At 37.8% G+C, this 13,198-nt stretch overlaps 1 protein-coding gene across 2 annotated transcripts in view; it reads left to right on the forward strand.

The window, feature by feature from the left end:
• Positions 1 to 13,198, forward strand: part of LOC145687748 (uncharacterized) — a 115,192-nt gene that overhangs the window by 54,203 nt on the left and 47,791 nt on the right. For both annotated transcript variants that reach the window (XM_081761195.1, XM_081761196.1), the window contains exon 2: positions 9,190 to 9,346. In XM_081761195.1, the coding sequence (XP_081617321.1) occupies positions 9,190 to 9,346 (157 nt within the window). The remainder of the gene's footprint in view (positions 1 to 9,189; positions 9,347 to 13,198) is intronic.

A 13,198-nucleotide genomic window follows, 5' to 3' on the forward strand; every position in this document is an offset into this window, starting at 1 on the left:
ACCGATTGTGTGGGCGTTTTAACATTTCTTCAGTGTGGGAGTCTTGACCTAGATCCGAGCAAACACATTAGCCTTCTCTGTGTCAGTTTGTAGCGAAGCCTGATTGACGATGAACGGGTAAGAGAGAGACGAGTGTGTCCCACAGAGCCTGTGAAAGGCATTCCAGAATTTGGTAGTATTATGTTCCTGATCAAGATGATTAACTGTTGGATCCACTTAAGTCTTTTATAGGCAATGGTATAATGATGAACTTGCCGTAAATATTGGCGCTGTAGTTGTAAAAGCCCAGGATCACATTTGCGAAGATATTCATGGTATGCCTGCCGTGCAAGAGCAAATAGTGTGCGATATTGAGGAGGAAGTACGGGTCAAGTATAGTTAGATTTAATCGTGGGAATATGCTGATGGCTACTATGTTGTAGCAGTAGTGAGCGTATCAAGCGTGGTATGTAAGTCAGAGTGAGTACTGGAGTAGGCACAATAGATAAGATAGTAGTCAAATGTTCTCGATATTTGTTCCTGTTAGCACGGCCATAGAGAACGTTACGTGGTGGTGTGTCAGGAGCTTGACGTTGGTTTGGAAAATGTAATGTCACTTTAACTGGGTCGTGGTCACTGCAGATGGAAGATAAAACATGACAGTTTACTAATGGTTGTAATGTAGAGGAGACAATGACTGCGTCAGGTGTTGTACTCGAGGAAGGTCGGGTATGTCTTGGTAATGCACATAGTTCAGCATTTGTGTGGAGAATTAGAAATTGATGGAAGTTCCGTTGTTGCGTAAGAGTGCGACTGGATAGATTGAGATCAGTCATAATAATATAATGACGAAACGTGGTGTCCATGTGTTGGAAGAATGTCAAGGGAATTTGAACATTAGGTCTAACATACATAGTAGCAAAGGCAATAGTACTTGAAAGAAAATATATCAGGGCGATGTGTTCCGGAAGAGGGGTCTGAAAGTGTTGCGTGATCATGCGTTGAGGTAGTTTGCTTCGTACTCCTATAAGAGTTCCGCCATATGCTCGATCTCCAGGTGGACCATCGCAACGAGAAATAGTATATGGTTGATAATGTACATGTTGGTGCGGCAAAAGAAAATGTTTCGTTCAACGCAAAAGCGTGAATATTCTCTTCCAGTAGTAAAGTGTGGAGTAGTACCTTTCGAGTGTTGAAGGAGCGGATGTTTAAAAACAGAAATTATAAATCCATGATTATACGTATAATTTTAGACAGGTGTTGAAACAGTATGAAGTTGAAAGTGAACATGTTGACCAGAATATGTAGCATAAAGTTGAATGTTATGTAGTTGCTTAACTGTAAGCATGACTTGGTTAAGAATATGAGTACGTAGAATGGATGAATATTTTGGGTAGTAACTGTAAAGAAACGAATCATGTCTGCAATTGTAACAGGATGAGTTAACGAATTATTTGGTGGCGTTGAATGGTCAGACGTTCTGATTGGAACAGTAAGCTCTGGTCGAATAGGATCAACTGATGGTTTGGCCTTACATTTAAAACTGTAAGTGGGATGCTGAGCAGAGCATGTGTTGCATTTATTATTTGTATTTCCATTAGGACAATTCCGAGTACAATCTTGGGTACAGTAACCACAAATCAAATAATTTTTTACAATCTTTGGTGACATGTTAATTATATGCTTGGCACCGTTCACAGCGTATAGGCTGCGGTGCTGGAGTTCTTGATGATTCAACCTCGTGTCTCCGTCTGTGAATGCATGCTCCTGTACGAAGTAGGTGATCGACTACAGATTGTTCAAGAGTTAATACACGTACTAGATAGGTGGGTCCCCGATCATTCCGGATTCGAATGCACGTATGTACTTGAACTTGTTCCGCTTTGAGTTCTTCCTCGATTTCAGTGTCTGTATATTCAGGGTCAACGCCCTTGATGAATACTGATAACACAGGTGGCTTTCGAGGAGGCGGAGGTTGTTTGTTTTGTCTGGCTTGGAGTTCTGTTATATTGGCGTTTTTGCCAAAAATCTCTAAAGTTGCTTTGTTCCGCACATGACGATCGAAATCCGGGTTAAAGGATTTCAAAATAACTCCATTATTTCGGAAGATAATTTCACTGATTTCGACACGCCCAACATATTTTATAAGTTGCTGGAAGATGTGTTTTGGAGTATTGAGTTTAGTGTCGAAATTAGTTATTAGAAAATTGTGAAGAGTTGGATGTTGGTTAGAATTTTCAGGATGGACAGAGGCAGACGGAGTAGCAGAAGTTTCTGTTGAAGTGTAATCCATAAATGAGTCATGAAGATTAGTTTAAGATGGATTCGTACCGGTGAGCGTGAGCGAGAACGTGCAGGTTTAGGAGTAGCAGTCTCTATGGTACTAAATGTTCGAGATCGTTTTGGTGAGCGAGAACGAGATGGAGGTGAAGAAACATCTTTAGAAGATTTGGCAGTAGTGGGTGAACGTTGTGGTACTGTGCAAGGAAGTCCGTTATGCATGGCCTAAATCGTATGCGAAGTTCGAATTCCAAAAGAGCAACCTGTGTCGCAAAGCGACAAAAGAGTTGGTCAAAGTATGAACACAAACAATGATCTTCAAAATCGTAATATAAAACCCTCCAGAAGATGAAAATCTTCTGTCAGACTCCTAAGTACGGTATCTGTACTGATCCCGCAAGCACGTCTTCTATACTTGATCACATCATAATACAGTAGCTGACTACAAGAGGAGTTAGGTTCGAAGAAAGATGAATAAAAACTCCTTTTTTTAAAAATTTTACCCGTTCAAAGGGTTGCGCCCTTTCATTAAGAGTTAGATAGAATAGCATACAGTAAGAGTGTCTAAGTTATCATTAGAGGGTCTAGGTGCTATTTAATTATTAATTTATTTGAAACTTTATTCGTTTTCATGAGGAGGGTGATCAATTGAGTGAGGACAAACCTCAGTTGCAGTGGGTGCTGGTCCAGACTGGCTGGCTGGCATACAAGTTATGATCTTGCTGGAACTGCGGTGCCTGAAATGAATAGATACAGCAAACATATGGTGGTTAGTTGAATACATGAAGAGTTATGAAAGCATTATTTTTAACAGCTAGGTATACGACAGTCATTAGATCTGTAATGATGGATGGTATGAGGGTGAAGTGCTACGACGCCACAACACATGGGTGATGTTAGTTAGACAAATGCTGTTATCTTCTGTTCCTGGGGCGACGCAGGAACTGATGGAAACAAAGGCAGCCCTGTTAATGGATGGTTTTACTGTACATCAGATGGATAGATGAGTGGTGAAACTGTGCCAGGATGATAAATGTCAAATACCTCTGGATCAATGTTGTCTTGGCCGATGTTGAGATGGTAAAGGGTTAAAAGCGCCTGAGCTCCAATCTCTAACTTTTGATTTCAAACCTTTGATTTACGGGTATTTGTGATTTCCGGTTTAACAGACAAATATTTTAAAGTATGTGTACTTTAAATAAATTATTTATTAAACAGATATTTTTTCATGAAGTTTATTTTCTAAAATTATTGTTCAAAGCCTTTGTATTTTAATAAGCCTTCTCCAAAATCAATGCAAATGAATTGCGCTGCCATCTTTGGAGTTCTTTTAAACTATACGTTTGTGGGCGTTTATATGTTTGTGGCCAATCCTTTCGAAAATTAGATCTCGAAAACCACAAGTGCTAGAAACGCACCGTTTTCACTGGTTGATTCCAAATTTTGTGTAGATTGTCCAGTTCTAATGGAATATTTTTTAAGAAACATGGCCGTTATTTCTTTATTACATGTTTAAGGGTACACTGGAAGTGTTAATTAAAAAAAAGTACCCTCTTTGTGGTACCCCTTGCCGATTTTTATCAAGACGTTTTTCACTTGTGTCTGTGAAGGGATATGTACTCCCACTGCTGTGAGAAATGAGAAGGAGATTCTTGCTCATATGTGAATGATACGCTGTGTATAGTGCGCAGGTTCAGCTAGTACTTACAATAATGTTATACATTATATATATATATATATATATATATATATATATATATATATATATATATCCAGTAAGGTGCGCCTTGCACTAGTGATATATATATTCCGTCCATCTTGAATATTTTCACTTCACTAGTCATATGTATTCAGCTACTTGTTGTAAAGTTTCACATTATGAAACTATTTAAACTTGCAATTTGCTCGTGCTAATTTCGTTAAATTTATACATCAACATTCACCAGCTCTTAGTTTCTCCTTTTGTTTGAGCGTCAGCAACCAACTTTGACATCTACAGGGCAGAAGTCTATGTTTCTAAATGATTTTCTAAATGTTTCTTGGTATTAGGCGAACTCGAATCAACATGAACTAAGACGATGCGATGAGATCATTGGCATATTCATAAAGCAGAATAAGATCACACATTTTTGACTGTATATCGCCGGCACAAAATATGCAAAATATATTCTGCTGAAACATTGTGTATTAGTATACCTGTAATTATTGGAAGTGTAAAATGAATCATGCTAATGTAACGTTACATAAAAAGTGGGTTGCTTAATACCACTATAAAACTCTTCTTGACTCCTGTCACGTGAAAAGTATTTCTATAAAAATAATGGACCGATAGAAAAAAATTGAGCGAACATCAAAACTATCTACAAGGAAAAATAAGTTAAATGGTACATATTGAAGTATATCTTCTGCCATAGGGTATATTTTTGGATACAAAGATCCAATATATTTCAATCAAAATTTTTCCTGTAGGCCTTATATCTGGAGAACTACACATGGTGTAGCCAAATCCAAACTACCACTTAACTCAGTATGATGTGCTTATTCCGTAGAAAGTACGAAAGCTCGAATTAGGGGCCGTTCAAACATTTTGTGGCCCCTGATCCAAAAACTACTTATTGGCCCTTGATCGCAATTCTTTGATCCATTTTTTGATCATTCTTAAAATTCTTGTTTATACAGTATGAAATAACGATAAAATAAAAATAAAAGAGAAATCAATAAAATAAAATAAAATAGGTAATCGCATGTAGAATTAAATATTTAAGTTAATTAACTACACAAAATATCAAATTTGTTTTTGGTTACGATAACTTGATCACGCATTGTTCTCATTAAGATCATGCATTATCTCTTAATCATTTATATTTCAAGGTTATACTTACGTGTCTGCAGATAATTTTACTAAAAAAATGGATAGACATTGAAATTTCATGTTATAGTGTACCAGAAAGGGCACATTGACTTTTGATTTCTCCATCTTCTAAAAACAGGAAATGACCACTCTGACTTTTCACATATTTAATAATGGAATGGAGATTCCTCAAAACTAAAGTTTATTAAAGTTCCTGTACAGAGAAAGAATATTTAACTAGAAATAACTACAGTAAAACAATATGAAAAATAAATAAGAAATAATGTGCAATTTGTGCTAATTGTAACACCAACAAATTTATACCACAGATTCGATACACAGCTATACAAAATAATTACATTTTCAAAATTCTACAACAGCTATAATTTTTATGAATTGGCATGTATGAAGTCTCTACGTTTTGCAATCAGAGTCTAAACGTGATTGTATCGAATTAAATGTTTGGATACGAACCTGAAGATTTTCCTACAACCAGTAAGTACGCCAGAAATTTTTACTTGGGGGGGTGTTCAAATTAAAAGGGGGGTGTGCTCTCAGAATGCTGATAAAATTTTTAAACAAACTCAAACAAGAAAACAGTATATTTTGTTACGCAACTATTGCAATACTACTGCTACTACTACTACTACTACTACTACTACTACTACTACTACTACTACTACTACTACTAATAATAATAATAATAATAATAGTAATAATAATAATACTATCAGCTCTGTGCAATGGTAAGATCAATAAAGTAAATTCACACATTTGAGCATTTATTATTATTATTAAACTAAGTATTATAATGAAACTTTTCAAAACGGACATCGGTGGAACCGATTATTTGTCCGTAAATGAGAGGTGTCCCTAAAAGGAAGGGTTCTCTCTCATAATACCACACCACGCATATTTATGGCATGCAAGAATAAGAAAGTTTGTCCTCTTATGAAGAAGTCTACTATTGAGAGATGCCCGTTAAGAGAGGTTTCACTGTATTAGGAATTAACCTCCACTATTTTACCCAGTAAATTACATGTGAATAGATTACATACGAATTATTGTAATTATTTCGCAAAATTCTGCTATTATTTCAATTTTTTCACCCCCAGCATGTTTTAGTGGGTGATTTTTTTCCAAAATATTAATTGGAAAAAAATTCTCTCGTTCCATGCTGAAATCACATTCGTTTAGTAATTAATACTGTGCATAGTTCTAATTTCATTATTTTAATATTCTAACCCTGTTGTTAACGTTAATTGTTGTAATATTATTTGATCTCTTAATCTCCGTTCCTGCCCCTTTCTGGCTACGTTATTGGTTCTGAATATTTTTCATAAGAAAATTATTCACTGATTTAGTTGTTTTCCAAAAATCCAGTTTTTTTTCAATTTACAAATATTTTGTATCTTTGTGTTTTGTCTTCTTTAATTTACCCTAATTTTAATAATCTCAGGGCTCATAGTGGTCTGTTCTCTTGTAAATAGTTGAAAAGTGACCAAAAATGGCCAAAAGCACACGAAAAAGTGACCAAAATCACACATGCCACTTTTTTTCCTTTGTCAATTTCTCCATCACCTCTCTCTTCGTTTGTTGTTTTGTTTCTTCTGTACTTCTCTTTTTTGAGCTTCCTCCTTTCTTAGGTTTTCAAAGTATACTTTGTAGTTACGGTAAGCAGACTTAACAGATGTAAAAAGCTTCTGAGTAAGTGGAACCAGTTCTAGACTATTTCCGAATTTCTTCATCCCAGGCATTGTATGTAACTTAGCATTAAGAGTTCTCAAAAACGTGAAATATTCAAATTCATTACCTACTTGGTAAGAGCTTAAGCATCCACCAACCATCCACTGTGCTTTAGAAAGAATAAAAGCTGAAGTGAGAATAAAGATGACTGTTTCACATGTGGAAGCTTTCAGAAGAGTAATGAGTAACAAGTTTTTGCCTTTTTCCATTTGTTTTTATATTTTTATTAGAAAACTGCCAAAGCAAAACATAAATTACACAAAAAAAGTCACTCTACCTCTGAAAAAAGTAACTTTTAGTTACCAACTTGAAAAAAAGTAAATTTTAGTTTTAAAAAAAGTGACTCGCTATGAGCCCTGTTCTGCTCAATGAATTTACGTGAATAAAAATATACTTTACAAAAAAAAATAAAATAAAATAAAATAAACTAGCGCCAAATGCGTTCCTGCATAAAACTAGACTCAGTCTAAAATATATATAATTCTTACTTCGATCGACCTCTTCATTTCTAAAAACGTTTTGATTACACCCTTCTAACGTCCGTCCGTTGATACACCACTTGTAGAGCAGGCTCGAAACCAGCCACAGAGCTTTTGGTGGCTATGAATATGTTAGGAGGGGTCAAGTTATTAAAAAAATCTCTTACAAATATCTAAATTGTGCATTTTGTATTGAGGTCTGGAGGGGACATGAAAAATTTAGGAGGGTCAGACCCTCCCTAGCCCCCTCTGGTTGCGAGCCTGTTGCAGAGTAGCACTTACCAACTGAATCTGGTATAGGCTTATTACTATATTGTCACACTTTTCCTTATTGAGGAGGAGGTAGGTGAATGACAGCTCAAGACGTTGCCAATTTTAGTCATCTGCATCTGTCCATCAATCTATTTTCTCGGAAACGACCGCGGAGCCCAGGAGGGTAGGTATTAATATCAGCGGTCTGTTTTGTCAATTGTTTCGATCAAAACGCTGCCCGAAACAATGTCATGTGGTTCTGGAAGCCCTTTATGAGAACGAGGTCGCTTCGTATTTTGAAGTGAAATAAATAAATAAGAATATTGCCTTCTTTCCTAAACGCTAAACCTTTTTCAACTTGATGTAATAAATAACCTATAAGATACTGATTGATGATTGATATAATTGGATTTGGGGGAGTATTCCTTTTCCATCCAGGGGTGTGTGTAATGAAATTTGGAGGGGTGTTAGGGGGTGTTGGGGGGTGTAGATTACTCCCTGCCTACAACACTATTTGTATGCGAGTTCATAATACATCAAATGCTGTTTACTGAAGCAGTGATTCCCGTCGTTCTTCGAAGAAGCCTTGGATATTCCGGGATACTTGTGGTCGGGTATGACTCTGTTGAAATGTTGATAGAATGGTATGGCCTCCGCCACTAGAACTCCCCTAGTGTAGCGGTTATTGGTGATGATGAACTTGTTCTCAATCTGTACCAGCTAAAATAGCGTGTTGTATCCAATGCCGCCTTCTTACAAAATATATCTGCCGTTCGGTCAGTATGACACTCAGACAACGCAAACTGGTAGATGGTGCTTTCCCGACAGTGTGTAATGTATTTGCGGCCATCATTGTAGGGCAGATTGAAACGAGACTGGAATGACAATACTACTGTCTGTCACTCAGCATGCCAGCGACAGTGATCACATACCTATTGAAACCTCAATCTGTTTTTGTTTTAGGCCAATGAAAGCTCACATCAAGTGGACACTACCAAATCATCTACGCAGACAAGTCTATACCCGTTACAATGCTCCAGTGTCGAGCTAAAACTTTGAAGGACGTTGTAGGACCCATCAATTAAGATTTCCACCATCTCGTAACGTAGCCACTTTATGCTGTCTACTGTCCTATCGCCGCTGCGCACATTTCCATTCCTTCCACACATGCATCACTGTAGTAGAGGAAAGGTAATGTAAGGAACCAATTTCGCAGTATGAGAATCCATTTTCTCAAAGGCCAACCATACGGCCCTGCATGAACCCAGTTATCTGCTTATTTGGCGTTGTTTAATCGCCGAGGCATCCTATGCCTTATGAACGGTGTCATATGTTGCACATCTGAGTACTGCGTAAATCATCCTCTCTCAGTACTACTCTAACAAGCAATTTGAGGGGACTGTTAAGCCTACACATAAAGTTGTAAAAACAGGTATGCCATTACATACCGTACAAATTCTGTGAGTTTGGACGTATTCTTGGCATTCCTTCTTGGGTTTAATTTTTACAAACACTAGTGTAAAATTATATAGCTACCAATTAGTTTGGTATTTTAGTTCTCCAAATGTTTTGACAATTGATTTCTGATATGTGTTGTTACAGACTCCTGGCAATATTAAACAAGGTTCTGAAAGTCCTAGACTTCAAAGGAAGAGAATATCTCAGCTACAAATGACGGAATATGTCACAAACATTGAAAACCTACGGTTTGGTGCTATTAGAGGTGACCTGGAATCAGTGAAGGAATCCTTAAATAGAGGTAAGTTGTTGGCTGTCTTGAAATACGATATGGCGCTTTCAGTGCACAAGGAATTAAGTCTACATTCGATCATTTTGGACATATTTAATCTTTCATATCTCTACCTGAAGCTCCTTTCTCAGTGCTCAAAAATCATGTGAGATATTGTAAATAATTCTTATAATGTGAACAACTCTTCCATGTACTTAAGCGTATCATACAAACTTTGGCTCTTTTTCTTACAACTTTGGTAATTAAACTCGATTCCTTTGTACTCTGAACGCGCCATATGTAAAAACAACGTGTTCCATAACTTTGGAGCCATAGTGAAAACATCCAGTTCACAGTGCTTACTATGCTTGACATTAATCTATATATATATAACATTGAAAATCACTATGATTGTGACTCTAAATCTCCTGAACCGCATGACCGATCTCGATCAAATTTGTAACATGGATGAGGTTCGAGGCTGGGCTGGTTTTAGGCTATTCACTTTGATGGTAGAACTGAGGATTGGGGGAGGGGAAGGGGTATAAAAATATAAATAAAACTTAATAACTCCTGAACCACTAGACCGATCTTGATCAAATTTTCAACATAGATGAGGGTCGGGCCTTGGGTGTCTTTTATCGTTTTACTTTGACGAGCCAACGTAGGGGAGAGGGAGGGGGAGATATATGTAAAAAAATTAAAATAAAAATGACTGCTTTTGTGACTTCGTCACTCTTGAACCACCAGACCGATCTCAATCAAATTTTCAACATAGCCTACATGAGTTTTGGGGCAAGGATTACTTTAGGCTATTCACTTTGACAATGCAATGTAGGGGAGGGGGAGAGAAATTTAAAAATGATCAAAAATGACCAATATCAGTCTTGAATCCATAGCTTTTGGGATCGATGAGAGAAACGGCGACACTTCTGATGCTGTTTCAATTCAAGTTCAGCCCTGATAGTTGGGGAGGGGGAGCGTGCAACGTAAGGGAGTGGGATAAACATTTAAAATGATAGAAACTGGCTAATATTAGTGACGAATCCATAGTTTTAGGAGTAGCTGAGATTAACAGTGACAATTCTGATGCCGTATACCGTAGCATGGAGGAGGGGGAGAGAAGCTATATATAATAATGATCGAAAATGACCAATATTAGTGTCTAATTCATAGTTTTCGGGATCATTCAGATGATCAGTGACATTTCCGATCCGGTTTAAATCCAAAATCAGCCCCTCCACTTCGGGGAGGGGTGAAAGAGATATATAAAAATGATCGAAACTGGCCACTACCAGTGTCGAATTTATAGTTTTCTGAGTCGCTTAGATAAACAGTGATACTTTCGATCCCGTTTAAATTCAAATTCAACCCCGCAACTTGGGAGAGGGGAGGAAGGGATATTTAAAAATGACCGATATTTGTGCTGAATTCATAATTTTTGGGGTCGCTGAGATGAGCGGTGACACTTCCAATGCCAGGGCTCGCAACATGGAAGAGGGAGAAATATATATATGGTCGAAAATTACCCATATTAGTGTCGAATCCATAGTTTCCGGGGTCGCTGAGATAACCGGTGACACTTCCGATCCCGTTTATAACCAATTTCAGCCCCGCAACTTGGGACAGGAGGAGATAATAAAATGATCGAAAATGACAAATATTAGTGTCGAATGCATGGTTTTCGGTGTCGCCGAGATGATCAATGATCTTTCCGATGCCGTTTAAATCGATGCCACTAAAAACGAAAACAGCATATTTCACAGGTACTAAACACATGAGAGTTGTGCATTTAAATTTTCATTTCAACCCAGCGAAGTGGGTAATATACGTATGCTAGTTGTTACATAAATCTAATGAAGGTATCTCGAAAAAATGAAATGAAATGAAATCTTTGAGTTTTACGTCCCACGGTTATGCCGGTTGGGCTAAAGGAGACGGTGATGATGAGAGATGAGTGAAATGGTGGAATGAAGAAAGTGGGAGGAAACGGGAGAACCCCGAGAAAACCCACGAGCACGGTGTTTGTCCACCACAAAGTTCACTTGGCGGGGGCTGGGATATAACCCGGGACCCCAAGCACCAGAGGTGAACGCTCTACCACTGAGCCACCGCGCCCCCATGAAGGTATCTCGAGTCTTTAGTGACACGATGAATGATATTTGGAGTAAATAGAGGACGAAGAATGTTATACTTTTCCTAAGTTTAACCACACTTTGAATTTTATCGCTATTCGCCATTATCTTGAAGTGGTCCCACAGGTAAAAGTCAAACAGTGCCAAAGTCTGGCCTTCTGACGACTAAAATACCGATTCTCAACACCAAATCTAGTACTCACTTGTTAGGATATTAAGTCTGCATATGAATAGACCTCTCTAGTGCAATGCAAAATAACCATTCCTTCAATCATGTAAGAGTTCTTTCTCGGAAATTATTTCTTTTGAACCACTGTCAAATATCCATTCTGCTGAAAATTAATCAATTATAAATGACAATTAAATGTTAGAGCTTGACCTCCTATAGCGTTAAATCTTCACCTACTACGAGGGTCGTTCAATATGTTCATAGAAAATCCGAAAGATGACTCTTGTTGTATTCAACAAGTTTTGCTTTTTAAGAGCTACCAAAATGTCTTGATCCGCTGCAAAAATGTGGACTAAAGCTCACACCCACGCATTGAGTCAATAAGGATTCAGCTGTTGCTAAGCGAGATAGCGGATGAGGAAAGGGAGTGGAATTCTGTCAGCCGATAGCAGTGCTTGGAACATAACACTAGATGTTAAGTCAATGTGGTATATCTATAGTAAGCAACATTCCTCACTAGACTGTTGTTAAACTTTCAGCTATATCCATCATGTGGTTTCATTGTCATAGTCGATTGAAGAAACTAATTTGTTCTTTTATCGTATTTAGAAAAATGGAAATAATTTGATTTCATACGGTTATTAAACACTTCTATTTAAATTGTTTAACATCGAAACAGATCAAAACCTAGTTAGATGAAGTTCGTGGCACATCTGCGATTGTGTTTGCGACTGTTTACAATTGGATAAATGAGTGAAAATGTGGCCGTACATCCACAAATAATGAACATCGTTCGAGACGTCCAGTTGAGGTGACTTCCACCGAAATGATTGACAAAACCCACGATATAGTTTTGAATGATCGACGAATCCAAAGGCACGAAATAATTGAGAGCACAGGCATATCACAAGGTACAGCCTTTTCAATCTTGCACGAGAAGTTGGATTTGAAAAAAATTCGGCACGACGGTTTTCGCGTTTGCTTTCAGTGATCGATTCGGAGGATGATTTGGCGCTTTTTCGTTGCAATCTTGACGAGTTTTTGCGTCGATACATAACAGTGGTCGACACATAGACACACTACTACACTCCAGAAACAAAGAAACAATCAAAACAGTACGTTTTTACAGGTGATCCAGCTCCGAAGAAGGTGGAGATCGTGAAATCGGTCGACAAGGTGATGACCACAGTTAGAGCCAGATGGCCACAGGCTGGCTTTACGGTATTCGAAACAAAGGGGATCTTCCAGCTGAATACTTTATTTCTCTCATCACTTCAGTCTTTCTAAGAGCACCGAAGAGACAGTTGTCAGTTAACAGTTGACAGTTGACAGTCCTCGGCGATGAACAGTTGTAAGGGGTAATAATCATGCGGAAGTAACATCCTCCTCCATCTTTATATATATAGGCCTGCTTTCAACAATCGACATTTTAGTGATCGTGCTTTCATGGAATACCATTGTAGACAGTATTGTACTGGCAGTCGCTGTCTTATCAGTTAAGGCGATCCAAACAATTCTTCTTTCTATGTGTTGCCCGAAGCTTCGTGGCTTGACACGTCACAACCCACACGAGTAGCA

The sequence above is a fragment of the Thermobia domestica genome, chromosome 6, assembly GCF_964235325.1.
Source record: "Thermobia domestica chromosome 6, izTheDome1.hap1.1, whole genome shotgun sequence".
NCBI lineage: Eukaryota > Metazoa > Arthropoda > Insecta > Zygentoma > Lepismatidae > Thermobia > Thermobia domestica.